A 25,544-nucleotide genomic window follows, 5' to 3' on the forward strand; every position below is an offset into this window, starting at 1 on the left:
GTTTTATTTAGCTGTGCTTAACATCTTATGCAGGAATGCATCTGTCTCCAGAGTGAATGTTCAATGCCTAGAACAAATCCACTATAACCTTTGTTGCTTTTGCAAACATGCTTTTCCAATCTTTGGTACCAAATAACTTCTATAAAGACATGACACTGATTATCTTAACACCCATCTGTGCTTTTAAGGGTCATTTGACTGCAATTAAGCAACAGTTTTCAGTCTGATTTACTTCATAACGTCCTAAATATGAAAATAGTGCATGTTTAATCCACCGGTTATACAAGAAAAATATGTATATTGTGATGCAGGGTCAGTTTGATTTTCAGTACAACTCATGTACTGATTAATTTGTGGGGCGTTTGCTCAAATAGACACATTAGCAGCTGCTACCAGTCTTAAAGGGTTTTTATTGCCAGTTTAATTAAGTTGTTTACATCTGTACAGTATAAAGGCCTGTTCATAAAACTCAAAACAATTATAAGAAATGCCTAAAATGTATTTATGTCCTGTAAATGTTGGTAGTTCGCTTGCCCTGAGTTTCAAACAGAACAGAAACAAGGGGGGCATGCGTGTGTCTCTCAGTTTTCAGATAGAACATGCTCACAAAATTGAACAGCAGCAACATAGATATCACAGCCAAAGGACTGGGATATAGCTCTTGGGTCAACAACTTCTCTTAAAGCTGCCATTTGTCCAGCAGTCAGTGGGCTTTCTGTGTCTGGGACGATGACACTGGAGTAGCCATCAGCAGTAAGTCCACTGTTTTCCCACTCAATGTGAGGAATATCCATACCCTATCAAAGCAAAATAGAAAAACCTTACTTGTTTGCAGTATTATTTATCCTAATGGCTTTATGGCACTCACTGTAACCTACACTTTTGTAAACCACTTTGCTAAATATTTATTAACTTAAAGGAATACTTGACCGATTAGCGTAAGGCTTTGTATCCGTAGTATCTCGATAGTATTTTCAAACGAATGTGCGTCGTTTCCTCATATTCCTTTGCGATGAGAACTTCTCGTCGCAGTGGGATATGAGGGACCGACGCACTTTTGTCCGAAAATACTACCAGGATACTACGGATACAAAGTTTAATGCTGATCAGTGAAGTATTCCTTTAAGGCCAGCCTTTGATAAGGGAGTATTGACAATAGTGCATTGTCTTCATAACTAATGTTTGCAAGAAAAAATGTATACTATTGAAAGCATTCAAGTTGTACATTTGGTACATACCTCCATATTTTCTGGGCCTTGAATTGGGTGATGGATTCGGCCCAGCTCCCACAGCTGATTAGGGGTCATCATATGGCCTTCTGTTCTTATTGGATGATTGTCCCAGCCACAGCGGAAAGTGTCCAGGGAATCTTGCAGCCGTGGCAGGAACACATAATGGCAACAGAGGAGGTGTGTAGCATTGGCGATGTTGAGGAAGCCCTCTTCTTCAAGGTAGTGGAGAACATCATAGTAGATGTTTGTGACAGCTACCCACAGGTCTTTCCAAAGCCTCTCGATTCTGGAAAATAGTGAAGTTCAATAGGAACCTTTAAACTTATGTACAGGGAAAATTCATCAGATTGTTCAATGCATAATTGTGTTTTTCTTTATCAATTGTTGGAAATTGCCGTTTCCTCCCCAGTTCTTTGGTTTGTCAATAAGTAGACGCAAGAGATTCAGTAAAAGTATAAAAGTAACTTGGAAGTTTAATAAAGCAAAATCAGATCAGCTTCTGAGCTCAGGATTACAGAACAGCAATATCAGTAATGCCATACAGGCCGTCTGTAATGTCTCTCAAGGCTAAGTATGCAGTTTATATTCTTGTGTTGGTGACGCCTTTCTCCTGGTCCGATGGACACCTTCCAATGGCCTTTGATCCTCTCGACCTCCCCTATTTGGCATCTGCACACAAAATTATACCAAGCATAGCCGCTCTCCCACTGCTAGTTCAAGGTTTCAAATACTTTCGCTATCAGAGTGTGCCTCAAGTTAATTCATATGGTGACTGGCTTTTTAGTCACCATAGGCCTCTGCTGTAAGTGGTTACACAAGCATATTAAAAGATTCCAAACATATTGTAATATACCAAACATAGTTGACCTTTTTAGATAACACATAATTGTCCCATAAAACATAATTATCCCACAATTCCCTCTCTTGATCTCAACGAGATCACATCTCCTCCACATGACTTTCCATATCATCCCCCCTTTGGGACTTTAGGCGAGTCCCATACCTATGCCCTCTGGTTAAGTCCTGTCCCCATAAGTTCAGCCCTTTCTTTCAACATTCAAGTCATGGCTGAATCCAGCCAGTCATCATTCTCAATCACTTCCCTCATGTGGACAAGACTTAACTGGAGTATGAGGTCAAACATCTCCCCCCTTTTTTTTGGCTAGAGAGGAGTAAAAGACCCCACCTCCCTAATCTAATGGATCTGTTAGGGGATGACAACCACACATCAAATTTCAGTGCATTACATTCACTACAATTCGATTATTATACCAGGGTATCACTACTTCAGTAGATTCATTTTCAGTGACTCATACTATTAATCAGTAGGTTATATATGTCTCATGATGCCAGAGGAACTCACAGACGCTTCCGGTGGCCTGGAGCGCTATCTGGGTTGCTCCACCGTTGCCAAGTGTACTCAGTCTTGCTTTGAGTGCTACTTGGTGTTGGGGCTGACAGCGGGTTTTTAAACCACCAGTAGAGTCAACCCAGTTGCTAAGCACTGATGTGCTCGTCGATCCTCTTCCTCTTTGGCTTGCATAGAACTTCACATCATATTTCAAAATTCCAATATAAACTTTCATATATGCTTTTTCCCTCATTCATGTGATCTAGAAAATATATAACCTTTCAAATCATTCCCTTTAAATCTTGTTGTATTATCTTGTAACATGGATAATGACCTGCTTCTGACTCTCAAATGTCCCCTCTTATTTACATTTGAAAATGTTATGAGTAAAATAATAAGAAATGAAAATAATATATAAAAATAATTAAACATTGTGTGGGAAGGGGCTCTTTTTTATAAAAATAACAAACAAAACATCCTCCTATTCTTTCTGCCTACACTACCCATTCTAACCACAAATTGCTGTCATAATATCCTGTTTCCATGGTCAGCACATCTAATGGTGTTAATCTGCTATAATCAATGCTTTTAATTGTTTTGCTAGGGCCTTTGGTTAGGTTTTTACTTGTTGGTTCTGAGGTGGGTTCTGGTTCCTGGAGTTCTATCATTATCATTCCCAAGGGATCTCTTCCCGAGACATCTACACCTAGAGTTATATATGTTTCTTTTTGATCATTTCCATGTTTCAATGAGATCCTTAACGTGTTTTTCCAATTTCCCCAACTACGCTGGTACCCTCGAAATAATTTCAGCCTATGCTGTATGTGATCTGGTTTGGTCAAAGGGCTGTTAGTGAGAACTGTCTTGGTATACCCTGGTTTTGTCATCCAATTTACATCATGCCATGTGTGGCACCATGGTACCGTCGTGGCAGAGGTGGATGGCCATAAACATCCGTATATGTCATAACCCCTCCATCTCATCGGATCTTTGCCACAATCTATCACTTGGCAGAGGTCAAACTCCCACAGTCCGTCCTTTCCCTTCACCCTCTCTAGAGTTAGTTTTGCTCCATTTTTTCCTCCTTGTTTTACCAGACTGTTACCTCTCTTATGTCTATTTTGCTGTTCCCCTATTCCCCACAGTATTACTCCTACACAGATCAACACACCCACCGTCCAACATGTCACCACCCCATGTATTTTCCTCATTTTGAGATTACCACCACCTGTACTTCTTTATCATGAACCACCCTCTCTAGTATTTCTGCTACCTTTTCAAACTGTAGTTTGTCCAGCCCACACCCAATTTTTGGAATTGCAATCACTCTTTCGTTATTCTTCGTGCATTGGTGTTTTAGTTGTTCTAGGCTGTTCTCTAAGTCTTGGTAAGTGGGCAGGTCCCTGCACCACCTCTTGGTTACTAGATGATATATTACTTTAGTACCGTGTTGAGTTCTGACACACTGTCCTGGCTGGCTTATGGTCGTGTCTAATTCTTCAGTACCAAATATTTCACAAATCTGTTTTGCAACTCCTGCTCCTAAGGCGTAATCAGCGCTGATGCAATGAGCTATGGGTACATCTGCTGGTGTATTCAACAGATCACCTTTCCTAAATAGGAGGGCAGAGTGTCCTCCAAGCGTTTTCTGGTAGAGCTGAGTGTGCGATGTTTCAGTTTCTGTTCGGGTGTCTGCTTGGCTGTCCTGTGTGTCTCTCTGTTCCTCCTGGATTTCCTCCGTCACCTCCTCTCCCTCTCTTTGACCTTCCACAAGGTCAATTCTGGTTGCAGCGAGCGACCTGCCAGGAGGGGGACAGAACATACAAGCAGACAAATGATACCATGTTTTTCCTTTACCTGCCAGTTGGACACAGTGTGAGGTTCTAGCAGTGACTCTCATTGGATCACTCCATCTTGGAGTCGACCATTTTCTCTTAATTTGTTTCAGCCTCACCCACAGTTCGGTTGTAGTAGGTTCAATCTCCGGGGTATCGTCCTGTGGCCAACTTTTCTGTGGACAAAACATGTTAACCACTGCACTTACTTTGTCATAATATCGAGCAGGAGCATCCAGGGCCCACGTAGTATCAAACTTTGCCCATGGGCCTTGAAATTGTCTCCCTGACATTATTTCGAAGGGGGTGAACCCAGTGGTTCTGTTTATGGAACATCTGACTGACATGAGCGCGAGTGGAAGTGCATCAACCCAGTTGAGGTTTGTGGTTGAACAAATTTTCCCGAGTTTGTTTTTTAACGTCAGATTCAATCGTTCAACCTTTCCCTGACTACTATGCCGAATCTTAGTATATGTTTACTCTCTTGTTTTTGCCCAAGTGCAAGGCGCTGATTAGTGCTAATAATTCAGCTCGCTGAGCAGAAGGGCGGTCTTTAAGGGAGCATGCTTCTATGGTTTGATAGTCTGACCCTATTTGCTGGACTATAGCGTAGCTGGCTGACAGAGTTCCCAAATCTGTCCTAAAGCAGCAACCGTCACAGTAGAGGATTATGTCTGGATCTGTCAGTGGTACTGAACTCAACCCCTCCCTGAGTTGCTCGTCCTTCAGGGATCTTGGTGCACATTCGTGTGGTTCTCCCTCCCCCACCAAATCGGCCATGTTGACTCCTTGGTGGCTGTGTACTATGTGTGGGGCGGTGAGTGTTTTTATCAACTTACTCTGTCTTTGTGCTGAAAAAGTGAATGCAGATGACTGAATGAACGACACTACAGAATGTGTAGAGAGGATGTGCAATGGGTGTTTCATGACTGTGTTCCGTTTTTTCTATCATCTTAGACAGCCCAGCTGCATATCTGGCGCACGGGGGTTGTTTTTGTTCTATTTTGTCCAGTTGTGCACTGACATAGCTTAACACTCTTCTCTGTTGGTGTTGTTTTTGATACAGTATCCCTGTCCGTTCTGAGTAATCTGGGACATATTGTCTACTGTATCCAACCAAACCTAAGAATGACAACATGTCCTTGACTTTAGTTAGTTTTGGATAAGACAGAATGGCTTGTTTTGTTTCATTTGACATACCACTCCCAGCCCTTCCTATCACTTTTCCCAGGAACATTACCTCAGGCCTACTGACCTGTAATTTGTCCTTCCTGACTTTTAGGCCTGCTGTTGACAATACCTGAAGCACTTTTTCGGTATCAAGTAGACACCGCTCGTTTGATTCTGAAGCTATTAGCAGATCGTCTACATACTGCACCAGTATGGATCCCTCACACAATTCACATGTTTCTAACAGCACCCTTAGCTCTTGATGAAATATCCCAGGACTCAGGATTAACCTTTGAGGGAGGCGGTTGTAGGTATATTGACAACCTTCATGGCGGAAAGCAAACAGGTTCTTACAGTGGTCTGCCAAAGGAACACAGAAAAATGCATTCACCAGATCTATACAGGTGAAATGGGTGTGCTCAGGTGTCAACTTAGCCAGAATGGTGTATGGGTTCGGGGTGGGTAGAGTGGGGGTGGTCACAATCTCATTAATGCGTCTCAAATCATGTACCATCCGGTACTTCCCTGTCGACTTTTTTAGTACAGGCAGTATGGGGGTGTTCCAATCAGAAACTGTACGACATAGAACTCCTGCATTTTCTAGCTCTCGTATTGTTTCTCTAATGCCCCCTGAGGCTTCCCTGCTGATTCGATATTGCCTAACATTTACTACTCTTCCTTTTTCTATCTCAAATTATACAGGTTCTATGTTCCAGTTCCCTACATCTCCAGATCCTGACGACCATAGTGTGTTTGGTAGGTCTCTTAACATTCGCTCGGTCCCTTCACCGTCTGGTTGAGTTATGATAACAGTTCGAGTTACTATTTGCGTTTGGTATACTGCTTCGACGTGTTCCTGAAACTGGAATTTATAACTATCCGCGGCTCTAGACATCTCCCAACCGTCTCCTATTGGTTCCCAATCAGTGGTTTGTTGTAGTCGTTTTACCATGGGGCCTAATGCTCGCGCCTCGTGGGTTGGATTGAGCAGCAGGGACACGTGTGGGGAGGATGTGTCTCCCTCTTCAAAATACCCCTGCTGTTCTTCTGTTAACTGAACTGCTACGGCTACTCCTTCTTCTCCTATGAATAAAGTTGTACAATTGACTTGTGTCAGTCTACCTTTCAGTTCATTGTTGTACTCTCTCTCATAATGCTCATCGTCTGCGGTGTCATAATACAAGGTACAGTGCCAGGGGTCTGGAGGGACTTCAACATTGTGCACAGACTTTATCCATTCGTCCCATTCAGAAATTAGTTTTGTCAATTTGGAACACTCAGTTAACCTCATCCAATAAACTTTGTCAACAACCTTTTTTTCGACCTGTATCACGTACTGACCCCTCCCCAGACTGTCCTGAGCTTCGTAGGAACAATTTGTGGTCAGTCCATTTGGAAATATCAGTGTAATCCCCTTTGGACTGCAGAGAATTTTAGCCCCTAATTTAATCAAAAGATCCCTCCCCAGTAATGCAGAGGGCGTGTTAGCCGAGCATAAGAATTAATGGAGTAGTTTCTGTCCTGCCACCTTCACTTGTAGTGGTTTGGTCAGTGGCCATTTTTCAGTTTCCCCAGAGAACCCCCTCACTTCCTCACTTTGTGTGGACAGTGAGCCCTTCTCCACCCTTTGTAGCTGTATAGTGGAGAAGGTGGCCCCAGTGTCCACTAGGGCCTCAACTGGCTGGTCATCCACCAGTATTGTTAGGAGGGGCTCAGCCAACGCCACCTCACTGGTTCTCTGTGGGTCTCGTCAATAGGTCGCATGGTCTGACGGGCCCCAGACTGGGCTTTGTCTGGGCACCTGTTGGTTGCCATACCATGAACCTCTTTCCATTGGGGTACCCCTACCTCTTCCCCTCTGAGGTCCCCCTCTAACAGGAGCCCGTCCCTGTGCAAGGGGTGGTCCCCTTGGCCTTCTGGCATTTTGTGGGCATTCACGCCTCCAATGATCCAAAGCTCCACATGTAAAACACCCCTGCTCACTAGAGGGCAATTCCCTCCTCAAATTTTGATATGGTGGTGGCCAGTCTGGAGTTGGGTCAGGGACAGGACACCCAGGGAACCCTTGTGGGCTGTATGGCCCAGTAACAGGATGCACATTGTGTGCAGGTGATCGAGCCTTCTCCTGGACCCCTGCCACTGGAAAAACTGACAACTGGGAATTCTCTTTCGTTTTTTTCTTATTTTTGTCTTTTTCCACCTCTATCTGCATTTTTAACAGCTGAGTTTTAAGCTTCTCTAACTCAGTGTCCTCCTTTCCTCGTTTATCTATGGCTCTATCTACATGGTACACAAAATGTCTCGTCCAGGTAGCATTATCCCCTCCTACCATATCGGGACTGTTTTCCATTGCCTCGACTCCAACATCTGGAACCCCCTTCATTACTGCCTGTCTAAAAAACTCCTGTTATATTTCTTTATCATCCGGAGTTTCCCCTGTTCTTCCCTCCCACTCCGCCTCACACCTATGTAGGTATGCTGAGGCTGACTCTCCGTTTTGAAGCTTGAACTTAATGCTTTGATAAGTCCATCTGGGCATTGGATATAATGTATCCAACGCCTTCTCTATTTCAGTAATGTGCTGCTGTAGGGGTGTATGGTTGGACTCATTGACTGTATCGGCTTGTTTTTCGATTTGCTCTACCTGAGTCAGGGTCATTAGGTTTCCCCACAATGCCCTAACATCTCCTAATGCCAAGGTTGTTCCATAGGTTAATGTTATGACTTTTGCCAACCACATTTTTCATCCCTTTGTTATATCAGGGAGTTTACTCAAAACTGCATTCATGTCTGAATGTCCCCATGGTTTGTACTCATTACCTACCCCGCCCCTGGCTTGAATTAAAGGGCACATCATTTGACATTTTTGACCTTCACCCCCTCTGAATGTCTGTAAGATATTCCCGTTCTTTCTATCTGTTTTAGACCTGGTGTTGTATCTGGGGCCGCTGTTTTCCAGTTTATCTTCTTCCTCCTCATTTTTATTCTTTTTGTTTCCGTATTCTACGTCTAGTTCATACCCTCTTACCGTAACTTGATCTCTATCGTCTCCATACTGGCTACCAGTATGGCTCCCAATTGACCCCCCCCCCCCCCCCCCTGCTCCTAAAGTTTCTCTCAGGTCAATCTCATTCCATTCAGCACTTTCCTTTGTGCTTTCTATTGTTGTCATGTTGGGGTCTAGTCTATCTCCTGCCTGTTTCTGAAACTGTTCTTTAACCATCTCTTTTAATTGTCTCTTAATCTCAGATGTATCATCTGGTTGATAACAACAGTTTCCCCATGCTATTTTAATAAAGCAAGTTCTTCTTTGCAGAATGCAGGAAATAGCAGCTTTTCAGTCTGTCTGGGTTGCCTTATATTCAGTCTCATATATACTGTAATGTTTTATCTCTCGTTATATTGATTCCTATACTCTCTCAAACCCTGTTAGGATTAAATCAATGACTCTCATTATTGTAAAATGTGTATATTATGTCTGTTAAAAATGTCTGTTTAACTTGGTCACCCAATTTTGCTCATCCAACAAAATGTAATTTGATTTTAATTAACATAATCCAAAGATTCTCTGAATATCTGCAATGGATACAATTTTTATTTCTCCCAGGGATAACGAGATAAAAATTTCAGACTTTCAAAATTGTATTTTCATATAACAGGTCAATGTATAATACAGTCATAGTACCTACATCTAGCTTGTCTCTCTCTCCATATATTTCTATCTCTGTATATCAGATATTTCTATAATCCTTTTTGTTAATTATTTGGATTTCCTCAGGGAACTGCACAAACCACTTATACTAAAGAGAAAACTCCAGTGTTTTTTGGTGGCCACCAGTTTGTTCAATCCTCCGGATCAATCCCTGTTTGCAGGCCTGCTTATTCATTGAATTATCTAATAGACCGGTCTATGTCCTAACAATCTACACACAACACTTTGGTACATTCTTGATACGCGTTTTCTGTCTTGGTAGCAATGCTTCTAATACCATTTATTTATGATCTCTTCACACACACTCAATCACTCGGTTTTATTACATTCACTCTGTCCCTCTCATTTCAAGAGGGCTCATCAATCTCTCTTCCTCTCTGAGCTGTCCGAATACTGCGTCCGTTCCTACCAGGTCACACTTAAGTGACGGTCCAGAGAAGGTGCGCAGCACTCGAACTTCCCAAATACGGAATTATACACACTCGTTATCACACATACTGAGATCTTTAGACTTCAGACACTTTTATCTTTCACCACGCCGGGTTTCACAGGATAAACAGAGTTTTCATAACATTTTAACCAAGCCTGGTCAACTCTTTCCCAACCTTGCCAGGCTTTTACAACTTATTTTTTTATTTAACCTTTATCTTTCACCACGCCGGGTTTCACAGGATAAACAGAGTTTTCATAACATTTTAACCAAGCCTGGTCAACTCTTTCCCAACCTTGCCAGGCTTTTAACCTTAACAACTGATCTGATTTTGTAGGACCATAAACATTGGTACACAATCCCCTCTCAACCTGATAATTTGGTATATCCAATTATGCAGATCTTTTATGAAAAAGGTGTCTGCTTACCTTATTTTAGATGCTCTGCAGAGAGGTTGAAAGCGGATCGCCCCCCAATGATGACTTCAGCGTCGTGACAAATCCGGGTGCCCCCTCCAAATTGTTGGAAATTGCCGTTTCCTCCCCAGTTCTTTGGTTTGTCAATAAGTAGACGCAAGAGATTCAGTAAAAGTATAAAAGTAACTTGGAAGTTTAATAAAGCAAAATCAGATCAGCTTCTGAGCTCAGGATTACAGAACAGCAATATCAGTAATGCCATACAGGCCGTCTGTAATGTCTCTCAAGGCTAAGTATGCAGTTTATATTCTTGTGTTGGTGACGCCTTTCTCCTGGTCCGATGGACACCTTCCAATGGCCTTTGATCCTCTCGACCTCCCCTATTTGGCATCTGCACACAAAATTATACCAAGCATAGCCGCTCTCCCACTGCTAGTTCAAGGTTTCAAATACTTTCGCTATCAGAGTGTGCCTCAAGTTAATTCATATGGTGACTGGCTTTTTAGTCACCATAGGCCTCTGCTGTAAGTGGTTACACAAGCATATTAAAAGATTCCAAACATATTGTAATATACCAAACATAGTTGACCTTTTTAGATAACACATAATTGTCCCATAAAACATAATTATCCCACACTACTTTATTTGTTTAGAAGAAGAAACCATGTTTAATGGAATATAATTTCACTGCATTCTATCAAAACAGAAGTGACATACAGATGTAATTCCAGACCCATTGCCCAGCAAAAAACTAACTTATTTTTTTGCAGCAAGAAAAAGGCTGTTGAATTTGCAAGGAGGTTGCTATTCAGTACCCTTTAACTGACAGCAGCTTCCACTGGAGACTTTCAGCTCACACTCCTCAAATAGTTGTCCTGCTGCAAGCTGATATACTGTATTTTTAGCAAATAATAATGTTCTTGCATGGCAGCAGTGAGGTGGTATCTTTCAACTAGCATTATCTGAAGTTTTGGACTGACCGTTGATTGTGAACACTCTTGCCGGATATGAAGCTGCCCCTTCCAGTGCCACGGACTGTAAACATGAGGCGTGCAATGTCTACATTTTCCACACCCTGATCAGCCCGTACCCTTGAAACAGAGTAACATTTACAAGAGTTATTTTTTTATATACATCTCAACAAAACATTAATGTGGAACATGATGCATGCTTTTAACTTAGTTATAAAGGGTACCCCATTATATCTATATAGATTTTAACAAAAAAAAAAAAGATCTATACAGTCATACAACAATAACTGAAATTGTCTCGGTTACTAACATAACCTCGGTTCTCTCTAGAAGCGGGAACGAGTGTTGCGTAAGCTAGCTTATCCGAGCCCGGTATTTATAGCCATAAGCCACGCCTATTTCGGTGGGACATGACCTGCCAAGGTGCTGACATCACTGGCGGCTCGTCGATAGGTTGCCGCAGAGCAGCCAATGGGCGCGCGAGCCAGCTCACCTAGGTCTGCTTGCTGCTGCAATGTGTTGACAAGAAATGAAAAATTATGGATAATTTCCATAATAGGTTTTCCCGTACAACACGAGAGTACTCTCGAAAGACAACCTGTATAAATGGCTCCTGAAGTACCGCATGATCTTTATACAATTTATACAAATATAGAAACAGTGTTTTAGGAAAATACCACACAAAAGTGTACTTTTGGTTATTTCAAAGAGGTTTAAAACCATTCAAGCATGACTGTAAAACTTAAACATTCCTAAGTAAAATACTTACCTAAGAGGGAAACCAAACTTCTCCACAGATTCTTCGAAGAATGCCAGGGATGTTGCAGCAAGGTTGTTGGAAGCTGCACCAAGATACATAATCTGCAGTACAATGCAGTTTTACTACTTGGATGAAACACAAATGTATATAAGAATGACAAATGTGTACTGTGTATTTATCACTGAATACTGTGCTTACCTTCCGTGAAAAGCCATCTATGCCACCAAAGATGACAATGTTGTAGCTGTAGGAAAACACACATACAAAAAAGATAAATATAACTTAGAGAAAATGTTAGTTGTTTGCTTTTTCACAGGTAAGCTTTTGAAAAAACATCTGAATTTTAACAACTGCAAAATGAAATACAGCAATTTCTAAAACCCTGGATTATTACTGTCATTTTTAGAAGCAATCAAAAAGTAATTTAGTATGTCAAAGCACTATTAAATAAAGATGGTATGCTGAATAGGCCTATACAAAAGTATAATTATTTGATTACAATATTATCTTACAGTTTTTAATTAATCTGTCCTTTGTCAATAAAAGGACTTTAAAAACTTACCAGATTAGTTTATGATTTGTATCAATGTGCATCAAGGATAGCCCGCTGTAACGTTACGTTATACTCAGTGGTGTAGTAGTCTAGTTTTTTGTAGTGAGTATACCGTGATACACCGTATTCAGCTGACAATTTTCACACACAACATTTTTTTTTTAAACATTATAGGCACAAAATACAAATTAAATTTTAGAAATTGTGTTTTTTGGGGGGAAAAAACGGTGTTAATGTTTTGGCAAGTTTACTGTTTGAATTAAAACCTGTATGAAAACTTGTGTGATATTCCTTTTTTTTTTTTAAAGTATCTTAAATTATTATTATTATTATTATTATTATTTTAAAGTACATTTTACTGTGCAATTTCTTTCATAATTTCTTTGAGTTAGACCGGACCTTTATTTCGGTGGGTTATAGACATTTGAGTTTCTGTGTGTTTTAATAAACTACTGTATTATTATGCCTAAAGTTACTTGAAGTAGACTATACTCTTCTCTACTGTGTAATCGCAATATATTTCTGTTATAATTTCCTCGCGATACCGAGCTTTTATTTTGACAGGTTGTCGTAAAGACACTAGTTCTGTGTGTATATGATACAAATGAATGACGATAGTTTTATCAAAAGAATTGGTGAGATTCTCGTGAACTGACTCTCATAGCAGCTCTGTCATGAAGTTCATATGTAGCCTACATCATGTCCTCATACAGTGAAACACTGAAAACACCACAAGCGTCCAGAGTGAGTGAGTGAGTGAGTGAGTGTGTGTGAGTGTGTGTGTGTTATTAGAGCACGCATTGAGCGCTCATTCTCAGTAACGTTAGCTTATAACGTGTTACGTAGCTGACTGTCTACAAAGAGAGACGATTCACACAAACCATAGCTATGTGTTCCAAACGTAATTAGCAACAACATACTTCTGTCGAGCCCTGAGTCTGATTGTACATAAACAGCAAACTTACTTCATTTCCCCTGGAAGACATCTTAATACCCTCCGTGCCGATCGTCTTCTTGGATGATTGGATCACGAGTCATCACGACAGACAGGTCGTCGTGCTCTGATAGGCGCTCAACTGTTTTTCCTATCCTGGGTAGCCCGGATGTTACCGTCTGAATATTTAACTTGAATTTTTCGATCTGAATTTGAGCAGTCGAATTAAACTGAAGTTTTCTTTGAAAAATATGAACTTGAAATTTGAGATCTGAATTTGAGCAATCAAATTTAATCAACCTGAATCTATTTTATCTGAAATTCTGCAAGTTGATTTTTTTTTTTTGTATCTGAATTTGTGAGCATTGAAAAATATTAATCGAAATTCAGGTTGAGAGGTAAATTCGAATGGTTTCCAAAGTAAAATAATTTCAAAGGGGTGAATTCAGAGCAAAAGAAGTTCAGATAAAAGTTTTTAAAACTAAAATATTTCAAAACTACGTATTCAGTGGCTGTTAAATTTCAAATAATTATGTCTCTAATTTGCTTCCATATAAAGTTAAAAAAAAGTTGCTGCTCTTTGCAGTATAACTTAAGTAGTCGAAATAAAAATCAATGTATATTTAATTAATTCATGCACAGATTACAATTATATTATGACTTTCATTCTATTGTTCCCTTTCGAAAGGGAACTCTCGCTGCGTCTAGCTGACGCTATGGGGAACGCCCTCGGCGTGACTGGTGTCTGAAGCTACTATCGAATCACGGCAAAGTCTTTGACCGACGTCAGCCCATGACGTCATCAACGTGCGACCCGGAAGTATAAAAGGGCGCCGTGCCAACACATACACATCTTTCTCGTCTTCAGGGACTGTCTGTTTGAACTGCTATACGAGTTAAGGTAAAACAAATTCAATTGTTAATACACACGAGTGTGTATTTACTGCCTGGGATCAAGAGCATGCACAGTCAAGTTCATTTGAAGTTGTTTGTGTGTGAGTGTGAGCGGTTTTCAATCTGAGATCGCTCCACTCTAGTCTGGCTTTTTTCCTGAGGGAAGAAAGTTTGGCATCTGGGACTGGATGATGCTGTCCCGCTCAAGCTGAGGCTGAGCGTTGGCATACATCATGGGTTCTCAGATGCAGCTCGCCGATCGTCGCGACGATCTGGCGGTTAACGAGACTAAACAGCAAGTGCTCTTAGGGATGGCTGGTGAGAGTGGTATGAATCCTCTCAGCCACCCTGACCGTGTATGCTGAGCTGATGAATGTTATGGAACGTACTGCAGGCAGGCTGCGGCTGCCATGTTGGCGCGTTAGAGGAGAGATCGCTCGTGGTAGATTGCACGATCGTTTTCTCCTTGGCCATAAACCATCAGCTCAGATGAGCCTTCCATTCCTTCTTGATCTTCTTACAGAGATCGAGAGGGCATGGAAGAATCCATATTCGACCCAATATTCATCAGCATCAGCGTTTAACTTCGCTGATGTCGAGGGGATAGGGGAATATGGATATGTGTTGAGGCTACCGACTGGCGAGGAAAGTTTGCGGACTTTTCTCGCGTTTCGTGGGCATCAACACTGAGAGCTCAAACTGTGCTTTAACGGCAGGGGCATACACGGCAGCGGGTCAGGCTGGTGCTGCTTTTCACACCATGGCGGTGTTTCAGGCGTACCAGGCGGACCTGCTGGAGGATCTCGACCAGGGGGCTGGGCTGTCCCCTGAGGCGGTTGCTGAGCTGCGCCGCACCACAGATCTTGCTCTCCGGGCCACCAAGCAGACTGCTGATGCCATCGGCCGCTCTATGGCGGCTATGGTGGTCACGGAGAGGCATCTGTGGCTGAGCCTGGCTGATATCGGGGAGAAAGAGAAAGGCTTTCTCCTCGATTCGCCGGTTTCGCCGACTGAATTTTTCGGCACCTCCGTTGAGGCGGGGGTTGGAAAGTTCAGGGAGGCGAAGGCGCGTTCAGCGGCATTTAAGACATGCATACCGCTGAGATCCGCGCCCCCACCCAGGCAGGCGGGACCTGGTCCTTCACGGTCTGAGGACCGTAGGCAGGACCAGAGGGCTAGCGTCTCCTCTCGTGCCCCCCCCTCCGTGGAGGAGCAGGGCACAGAGGAGATGGGATTCCCGGGGGGAAAAAGGATCTGAGGGAGGTGATCCAGGACCAACGCTCTCGGCGTTGGTGATGGATCACTTCCCTTGAGGGCGGTTACATCCTAGCCCTCTCCTTTTTCCTTTTTAATGTCTTTTAATGATTTTTTTACCCAGGCACTTCTTACATCAGGCCTGAGGCGGGCCCATGATGAGTAGAACTATGTTCTGACGGCCCGCCCGGACCTGCTCAGTGAGAACGCCCCTTTCAGGCATTCAAGGGCGGTAGAACATGGTGGTGAGAACCGCACAATGAGTCTTCGCTCAGCATGCCGCAGGTGAGAGTGGTCATTTTTGTGTATTACACTAAAAATATGTATTTCTTACAGACCCCAGGTTTCCTGTATAGAGTTGGGTATTCATCAACGACTGAACGCTGAGGCGTCAGTTGGGATGTGGATGAAGGAGGCGCGTTGCTGAGGCACCGCCACCGTTTGTAATATGTACCACTTAGATCGGAGGCTCTAGTAAGGCAGGTGCCAATGCTGAGGCATCAAGGTACTGCTAGCCTAGCTGGCTATCAGGTTAAAAAGGGGCAAATACGCTCTCCTGAAGGTCGGCTGTCAATTGTAGGCCTCAGTAGGCCTCTTGAACAAGGCGCGTTTTCAGTTGGAAGGCCTCAACCAGGCCTCACTGGAGGTATGTACCGATGTGCGCATCGGGACAGCTAGCCTGGCGGCTATCAGGTTGTAGGCCTCATCAGGCCTCCCTGAAGGCCCGCTGTTAGTTGTAAGGCCTTATTAGGCCTCCCTGAGGGTGAGCTCTCAGGTTGTGATCACTACCAGAGGCAGGTTGTAGGCCTCATCAGGCCTCCCTGAAGGCCTGCTGTTAACTCTAAGACCTTACTAGGCCTTTCTGAGGGTGAGCTCCCAGATTGTGGTCACTCCCAGAGGCAGGTTGTAGGCCTCATCAGGCCTCCCTGAAGACCTGCTGTTAAATTCTAAGGTAGTAGGCCCCATCAGGCCTCCCTAAGGTGTTCCTGGGATCCAGTCATCTAAAACAGTTAAGCACGAATTGCAAACAGGTAGCAGGCCTCCCTAAAGGCTGATTATCTGGTAGTAGGCCTCAATAGGCCTCCCTTGAGAGCGAGTTCCTTAATCAGGATGCTCGGATAGCCTGCGTAGCTTGACTGTCGACTAGTAGGCCTCAATAGGCCTCCCTGAGGGTGAGCTCCCAGGTTGTGGTCACTCGAACGAGGTAGTAGGCCCCATCAGGCCTCCCTAAGGCGTTCCTGGGATCCAGTCATTTGATACAGTTAGCACGCATTGCAAACAGGTAGCAGGCCTCTCCAGGCCTCCCTAAAGGCTGGTTATCAGGTAGTAGGCCTTAATAGGCCTCCCTTGAGGGCGAGTTCCTTAATCAGGATGCTCGAAAAGCCTGCGTAGCTTGACTGTCGGGTAGTAGGCCTCAATAGGCCTCCCGGAGGGTGAGCTCCCAGATTGTGGTCACTCGAACAAGGTAGTAGGCCCCATCAGGCCTCCCTAATGTGTTCTTGGGACCCAGTCATTTGAAACAGTTAGCACGTATTGCAAACAGGTAGTAGGCCTCTCCAGGCCTCCCTGAAGGCTGCTTATCAGGTAGTAGGCCTTAATAGGCCTCCCTTGAGGGCGAGTTCCTTAATCAGGATGCTCGAAAAGCCTGCGTAGCTTGACTGTCGAGTCCCAGATGGTGGTCACTCGAACGAGGTAGTAGGCCCCATCAGGCCTCCCTGAGGTGTTCCTGGGACCCAGTCATTTAGCACGTATTGCAATCAGGTAGTAGGCCTCTCCAGGCCTCCCTAAAGGCTGGTTATCAGGTAATAGGCCTTAAATAGGCCTCCCTTGAGGACGGGTTCCTTAAACAGGATGCCCGACTAGCCTGCGTAGCTTGACTGTCAAGTAGTAGGCCTCCATAGGCCTCCTTGAGAAAACAAGGGTAACCTCAGCAGGCGGTATTGCTGTCAGGTAGTAGGCCTCACTAAGGCCTCCCTGAGGACGGAGTCCCGAGCCTGGATGCTTGGGTTTCCAGCATGGCTTGCGGTTAGGTAGTAGGCCTCTATAGGCCTCCCTGGAATACCCGCTATCAAGTAGTAGGCCCACAGGGCCTCCTTGAAGTTGAAGTTCCTGAGCTAGGCACTTTGATTACCAGTTCTCTGTGAGAAATTGTGGTAGTTGGGCCTACAGCTGGAGGTTACTCGCCAGGCAGGCTCAGCTGCTCCCCTCAATGAGGGTCGTCTATGAGTGCTCAGCCGCCTGAGCCTGGTCAGACGGTCGTAGGCCTCTCATGAGGCCTCCCTGTTAGATCAGTCATTAAGGCCCTTTCGGCCTCCCTACTGCTTTGAAACACAAGCACCTGGTAGATCCTTGATTTGAGCAGGCAGACTCCCCTCGATAGCAAGGGTTAAAAAAGCACTACGCTGAGTGTTGCTCTCTTGGATAACCCGTCTCTGAGTTCCGGGCTAAGTAAGACTGCCTGTGTTTCAGTCCCTTAGCTTGGACGCCCCTTGGGCACCATCCAGAGGCTCTGTTTGAACAGACAGGGTTGGCTAAACCGAAGTGTCCATAACACTTAGGGCACCAGGTCAGGCCTCCCTGGTGGCACTCGGGAGAACATTTCCCGAGTAGTGACTGGCTGGGGTTCCTTCGGGTCCCCTAGCCACATTCCCTTGAAGGGACCCCTTCTTTGGAAGTAGTGGTCCCGGGCCTTCGAGCTGTCTAGATGGAACTCCACGCAGTGCGTTAGGGTTCCGTTTAGTTGTATAGCTTGGGCTATGACCGTAGGGAGTGCTGTCACTGTCAGCCCAGGACCTGAGGGGGAATCGCTCAGGTTTTTCTATGAATTACTTGAGTTGACAGTTGTCACTGCCAATGGGCAGACACTCCCCTCAGCTTGGCGGCGTTGGTATATCGTTCCCCATAGCGTCAGCTAGACGCAGCGAGAGTTCCCTTTCGAAAGGGAACGTCTAAGGTTACGTATGTAACCTCTGTTCCCTGAGAACAGGGAACGAGCGCTGCGTCGCGTTGCCATGCTTCAGGGCCTATCTGCCATACAGTCCCTTCAGACGAGAAGATGTGTATGTGTTGGCACGGCGCCCTTTTATACTTCCGGGTCGCACGTTGATGACGTCATGGGCTGACGTCGGTCAAAGACTTTGCCGTGATTCGATAGTAGCTTCAGACACCAGTCACGCCGAGGGCGTTCCCCATAGCGTCAGCTAGACGCAGCGCTCGTTCCCTGTTCTCAGGGAACAGAGGTTACATACGTAACCTTAGACGTTATATTAACTGATAGTGAAAGTAGGGTAATTTGTTGTATTTTATTTTGTAATTCGCTTGTATTGTGAAAAAAATATTTATTTTAGTCATTGACTCAATCTTTATATATGTTCTGAATAAGTTTTTTTTTATACTTCTTACAATTTTAATGTATGTGTTTGTAGGGATGTCACAATACCAAAAATCCAGTAGTCAGTACCGATACCAACAAAAGTATTCGAGACCACAGAGAGAAAAAAATGTGTGTAATAGTGTTCGCTTTGGTTGAGTGGTCATTGACTGAAGACTGTCTCAAAGACCTTGCAAGTACATTATAGTTTAAAATCACTTAAATTTATAAATTGACATGATGTAAAACGATGTGCCATAAAGTCATGTGGATACTTTGAAGCCAGTTGTGCATTTTGAGAGCACAATATATAAAATATATAATATTTTTGTAAAATGTAATGCTTTTGTTTTAATCAAATTGTGTTTGTTTGTTTTTCTTTTATGTTGCAGAAGACTGTGAAACTTGATTTGAGGTAAGATGTTACTTTTTTGATAAAATAGTGATAACAGTCTATAGTGTATAGCAGGGGTCTCCAAACTCGGTCCTGGAGGGTCGCTGTCCTAATGGAGTTTAGGTCCAATCCCAAATAAACACACCTGAACCATCTAATCAGTGTCTTACAAGACCCTGGTTAGACACTGGTTAGCTGGTTCAGGTGTGTTTAATTGGAAATGGAGCTAAACTCTGTAGGACAGTGGCCCTCCAGGGCTGAGTTTGGAGACCCCTGGTGTATATTATAAGGAAACATTTGGATAAAGTTGTAAATGTTTTACAGTATTATTCGTATGGCTGCAATTATCAACAATGAATGTCATTATTGATTAGTCGTCTGTGCATGGAACACTTCCGTCAGTCATGTCAGATTACAGCTCTGAATAACGCATTTCTGTGGAGAAAATAGCAGAGGAAACTGAGTGAGCTGCTACTGTAAACGTGCATGATCCAAGCTGAACAACATGAGGAAAAATTATTTCTAGCTTAACTAATGCAAACATAATGTTAAAGGATTAGTTCACCTCAATTATAATTTCCTGATAATTTACTCACCCTAATGCCACGCCATGTCTTTCTTCAGTGGAAAAGAAATTACGTTTTTTTAGAAAAACATTTCAGAATTTTTCTCCACACAATGGACTTCAATGGTAACCAAGATGTTGCTTGATAATCGATAATAATCAATAATGAAAATCATCGATAAAGATTCTCATTATCGATTAGTCGGGTCTGCTCTCTGTACGCAAAGCTTCCACCAGTACGAAAATTATGCAGTATCGACAACCATTTGTATAACCACACAAATACCATATAGTTAAACTATGCATTTGAAGCAGAACAATGGTTAATTTGTGGTTACCATTGAATATCTAAAATACCCTGTTATTTATTTATTATATATAGCTATGTTTGTTTTGTTCATTGTAAAACCATGGTTATTTTATGTAATGGTAGATATATTCACTATGTATGTGTTCATAGCGCTCTGCTGACACATGTTTGAAGGACAGCATTGGACAGGATGTGGAATAGTGTGTTTTGACAATAAATACAATTTATTTTAAAAATCTGATTAATCGGAAAAATAATCGGCCAACTAATTGATTATCAAAATAATCGTTAGTTGCAGCCCTAGACGTAATGCCTGGCGCGTCGCAGACCAGCTCAAGACAAACAGTTGTGGTTAAATAAATCTGGTTTATATATAGTATATACATTTATTTGATTGTATTTTTTTTAAATGACTGAACAATTCGCTATATAAGACCCTATTCCTAAGCTGTGATCATGCAGAGCCATTTGTTGACACGTTTATATTCTAGCACAAACAAACTTGTATATTTTTTTAATATGCCATGTGCAATGCATATCTATTTCATAGCACAATACTGTTATATGATAATTAATTTTTGAATACATACTCTAAATCCATTAAATTCAGGAACACTGAAAAAACCACTTCATACATCACCCAGTCTTTGAATGAAGCTAAGTAGACTATTGTCGTTTGATGTTTTGGAGGACCAGCATACATTTAAATGAGAAAATGACATATCTGGCAATTGTTGTTTCATTTGTCCTGTCACAGATACTGTCTGGACAGTAAGGTTCAGTTTTTCCATGTTTCAGAAGTGATTCTACGTAGGCTATACTGGGTTAACACAACGCTTTTCCAGTCAGGGGGAAAGGATTGTTTTCCCCCACGCCAACTCCACCCAGCTATGACACGACATACCAACCAAGTCTATTAGAGACAAAGAGTTAAAATTCAGAGCAAAAATATAAATTTTGCTGAAATATCTATTGTTGGACGTTAAATTTAGGTTTAAAAGTCACCATGTAATTACATTTTTTTTAATGAGAGTAGCGACTATAAAAGAACAATAGCATGCAATTGAATATAAATGTAAATTAGGAAAACTAATGCGTGTCCCTGCAGAACAGTCCTCTTATCTGTTAAAAATATATATATATATTTATTATCTTCATTTTTAATTTAGAGATTTAAACTTTTGCTTTATAACTCATATAATGTATATAATAGATATATTCACTATACATGTTTCTGGGCAGGATGTGGCATTGTGTGTTTTGTCAATAAAAGAAAATTGGGGAAATTTATTTGAAATCTAATAAGAGGATGTAGGTCTTAACTGTTATAAAAATGTAAATAAAATGAGAACTTGGTTATCCTCTTAACAAGCGCCCCATTTTTGAGAATTCTTTGAAAACGATATACCCAAATGAAAATGTCTGCAGCTCTTAAACCCTATGGTCTATATTCATAAACCTGGTCTTATTTTAAACTAGACACTTGAAATATTGCTACCCAAGAGTCATAATAACTCAAAGTAATATGGGAACAGAGTAATATACATGTAAATATACATGTAAGTGACTCATAATATTTTTTTCCCTAAGTGAAAAAAAAAACAAAAAACAAAACGTAATTTAATGTTAAGAGCCTGAAAATAACTTGAATATAAAACTGAATGTCTAATCATGTCATGATTCAAATATGAGGATGATTCTCTCAGTAATGAAGCTTCTGTGAGCTTTTATGTCAAGAAAAGTCTAGGCGTCATTTCAAAAAGGCCATTTATTTCAGAACATTTGCTATTGTAAAGAGTAGTTTTTCATTCAAATAAATCTGCAATAAACTGCAATAAACTACTAATTATAATGGATAAACAGTTACTGAAAAACTAAAGCAACTATTTACAGAGATTACAAAGTGTAAAAAACTCATTTAGCTGATGGGAAGCGTCAGTAAGAGTTTTGGGCGCTCCACTGCAGTTGCGCCATGGAGAGCGCGCAGCCAGCGCACAAACAGTATTCACCAAAGCCTACTTATGTAAACTGCGCAAGATAATGCCTTTTGATTGGTTACTAAGTCCATCAATCAAACCTTTGTTGGAAAGGCATTGGCTGGGCACCGAGTGCCTTTATCCAACGAAAACCATGGGCGCAATGATTGACAGCTCACCAAGCCTGTAAGGCACTTCCTCTATATGATGCATCCCAGAAGAGTCTCTGATTGAAGGAGAGAGTCGAGGGTTGAACCATTTCGCGTGGGAGAGACTATTCTAGCAGGGGGAGTTTGCCAGACACGGATTAGAATCGATATTTAATTGAAAATGGACATGATTGATTACGCTAACTCAAAACTCTCTTGCAAACAACGGAGGATTTTTAGTTTTTTCCCTATTTTTTCGTTGTTTTGGATTAAAAAGTGGGATGCATTTTGAAGAGTGGACTCTTACACAGAGATGTATGCGGGTGTTTATTGGATTCGTCCGATCTGATCTGAACGACAGGAGATGAAAGATGAGTATCGCTAATATTTTGCTAATGTTTACATGGACGGTCCTTTAGCGTTTCATTTAACCCTTTCCTCTCTGGTGTATTTATTGCAAAAACAAGTTCAGAACATGAATCTTGAGTGTTTTAGCTTTCAAATGATGCATAGTTTGTGATAGTTGATTGAATATTTTGTATAAAATAAAAGTACACACACGCCCACTTCCGTCAACCCCCCCGCCCACGATCCGATGCGGGTTAAGAAGTTAAACTGACATCTAGTGGTAAAACTAAGTAAAACAGGGTCATGCAATCTGGTTGTTTTTAGAAGTTTTTCAGATATGCGGTTATTTCTGGGGATTTAGCATGATGTATTGCTGATTATGGTTTTAGTGCACTCACATTATGTTCTCTAAAATACAAAGTTTATTTACAAGCATAATTACTATGTAGATGAATGATATTATCTTTGTTACATATGTGTAAAATTAATGTAGTTCTGTGTTGGTATTATGATAAGCTGATGTCATCTAAATAGTTGCCAGTTGTTATTCTGTTATGTAGTTTTAAACTCAAAACATTTTGCAAACAAATAAACTTAATGTTAAATCTTTGCATATATAAACATTGTATCTGATAAATACCAAATTAAACATTGAAATGCAAAATTATCATCATTAATAGAAGACCTTGTTTTAATGTGAACAAACGCTAATTGATATTTTAATGCATTTTATTTTTATATGTTTTATTCTTTCTTGTACTGTTTGTGAATTATGATGCAGTAATTTAATTTGTTTTTGTGTGTACAGATGCCTCGCACAAAGCAAGCCCGACGCTCCCAGGCTGCAAAGAAGAGGATGGCGGACCGGATGGCTGCTGATCCTGAAGAGGCTCTGCCACCTCTTAAAAAATTGGCAGAAGTAACAGAACATTGTGTACATCACAACGGGGCTATAAAACTGGGTCATAACAGTGGTCTAACAAGTGGTCTAACTGGTCTAACAACTGGTCTAACAACTGCTCTATCAACTGGTCTATCAACTGGTCCAAACAATGATGCTAAAAACACGGATCATAATAGTAGTGTTAACATGACCATGAAAGCTGTTTCTGATTTGTGTCCACAGAAATCGTACATCAGAGGCTCTTTCCATCAGGCAGCGAACTGTTTTGGCAACAATAGTGGCAGGCAATGTGCAGCAAACAGTTTAACTGCAATCTTGATGTGTAAGTTGAAGAATGTGTTGCAATGGACACTGACTGACCTGAATCATGTTCTGATGCTTGGAGATGACCTGTACAGTGCCATGAGAGATGCCGGGAAAATCAACGATTCTGTGAACGGCTACATCGAAGTTGCTGAGCTGCCTGACACACACACACTGAATAATTGTAGTTTTTCAATAAACTATTCTTCTGTTGCATTTACTGGCTTGTTTGGTATTAATCAATATGATGCTAGTCTGCAAGGTATTGCCATGTCACTTGATGAAGCATTAAATCCTTGGTCATTCATTTCAGGAGACTTGGTGCATCCTTGAAAGCATATAATCGTCCATTTGAAGTAACTGGGGTCCAGGCAAATGTGATTGACAAACACAGTCCGCATAATCAATTGGTGTGCCATCCAGTGGTGGAGGAAAATACTGAAGTGGAAAAAGTGAGTAAAGGTGTAAAATCAGAAATGGCAAGTTGCAGTCACTCTTTGACTGATTTCATCAGTACAGATCAAATACTTGTGAATGAAATGTGTATGAATGCCCAATCAAAGCAAATGCAACTGAGGTTGAATTTATTTCACAAACTGACAGTGTTTCTTTGACTGATTTTGACAGCACAGATCAAATAACTGTTCATGAAACATGTACACAAAAGAACACAGGAATGTCTTCTGTATGCCCAGGAAATGAAAATGTAGCTGATGTTGAATTTATTTCACAAAGTGACAGTGTTGCCTTTCAGTTTAGTCCATTATCAGTACAGCAACAAAAAATTATTTGCTTGAAGGTGAACATTGTACACGTTGTAAAAGAACAAAATAATGCACTTGAGATTGTTGAAATGGCTGAACCTTGTGATACCAAAGATATTGTGGGTGATGGTAACTGCTTTTTCAGATCGGTAGCTTATGCTGTAAGTGAACGAGAACACAGAAAACTGAGACGTGCTGTTGTAACACACATTCTCCAGAATGAAGGAAGGTACAGTCAATATCTCAGACAAGGACACAGTTCTGTTGCAAACTACATTGACCGTTCAAGAATGAAATATGTCGGAACTTGGGCAACAGAGCTGGAAATACAAGCAGCCAGTGATTTAATTGGTGTAGACATATTTACATACAGTCAAGACAAATGGCTTAAATATTCAGCCTCAAATGTGTCAACTAATAAACATAGCTGTCAATACAAAGGAATTTACTTGAAACATGTTAATAGCTGTCATTATGAAGTTGTTGTATGTGTAAAAAGAACAGACGGTAGCTGTGCTTCCATTTGTAAATCATCATTTGAAGCTTCAATGTTTCATGAATCATTAAATGGTAACTCAGACCCACGTAAGCTTTATAGATGGAAAGTCCAATACAACAATAATCAGGACTTAAAACAGAGAATAAAAATTAATGTAAACAAAAGATATGACGATGAAACTTACAAAAAGAAACTAATGACATGCAGCACTGAAAAGTACAATAAAAATGAACAGCATCAAGAAAAAGTAAAAAAATATAGCACCGATAAATACAGAGACAATACATCACACAGAGAGTCAGTCAAAAAGTACAGTGTTGACAAATACAGCAACAATACCTCCCATAGGGAGTCAGTCAAAAAGTACAGTGTTGACAAATACAGCGACAATACTTCCCATAGGGAGTCAATCAAAAAGTACAGTGTTGACAAATACAGCGACAATGAAAT

The 25,544-nt window shown here is 41.7% G+C and overlaps 2 protein-coding genes across 2 annotated transcripts in view; one reads left to right on the forward strand and one right to left on the reverse strand.

Annotated features, from left to right (window-relative positions):
* Nucleotides 1-25,544, forward strand: part of LOC307126546 (uncharacterized protein) — a gene marked incomplete at its 5' end in the record, with an annotated part of 1,586,879 nt that overhangs the window by 310,017 nt on the left and 1,251,318 nt on the right. The window lies entirely within an intron of this gene.
* On the reverse strand, nt 582-13,417 carry LOC307126296 (uncharacterized protein; the record flags this gene model as incomplete). Its single annotated transcript, XM_079816761.1, has 6 exons — nt 13,396-13,417; nt 12,076-12,121; nt 11,887-11,978; nt 11,127-11,237; nt 1,239-1,518; nt 582-797 (listed from the first exon to the last, which is right to left on the reverse strand). Exons 1-6 carry the CDS (start codon nt 13,398-13,400, stop codon nt 582-584), a joined length of 750 nt encoding a protein of 249 aa, XP_079672887.1. The 5' UTR covers nt 13,401-13,417.

Source organism: Gobio gobio (genome assembly GCF_949357685.1).
Source record: "Gobio gobio genome assembly, chromosome: 5".
Lineage (NCBI taxonomy): Eukaryota > Metazoa > Chordata > Actinopteri > Cypriniformes > Gobionidae > Gobio > Gobio gobio.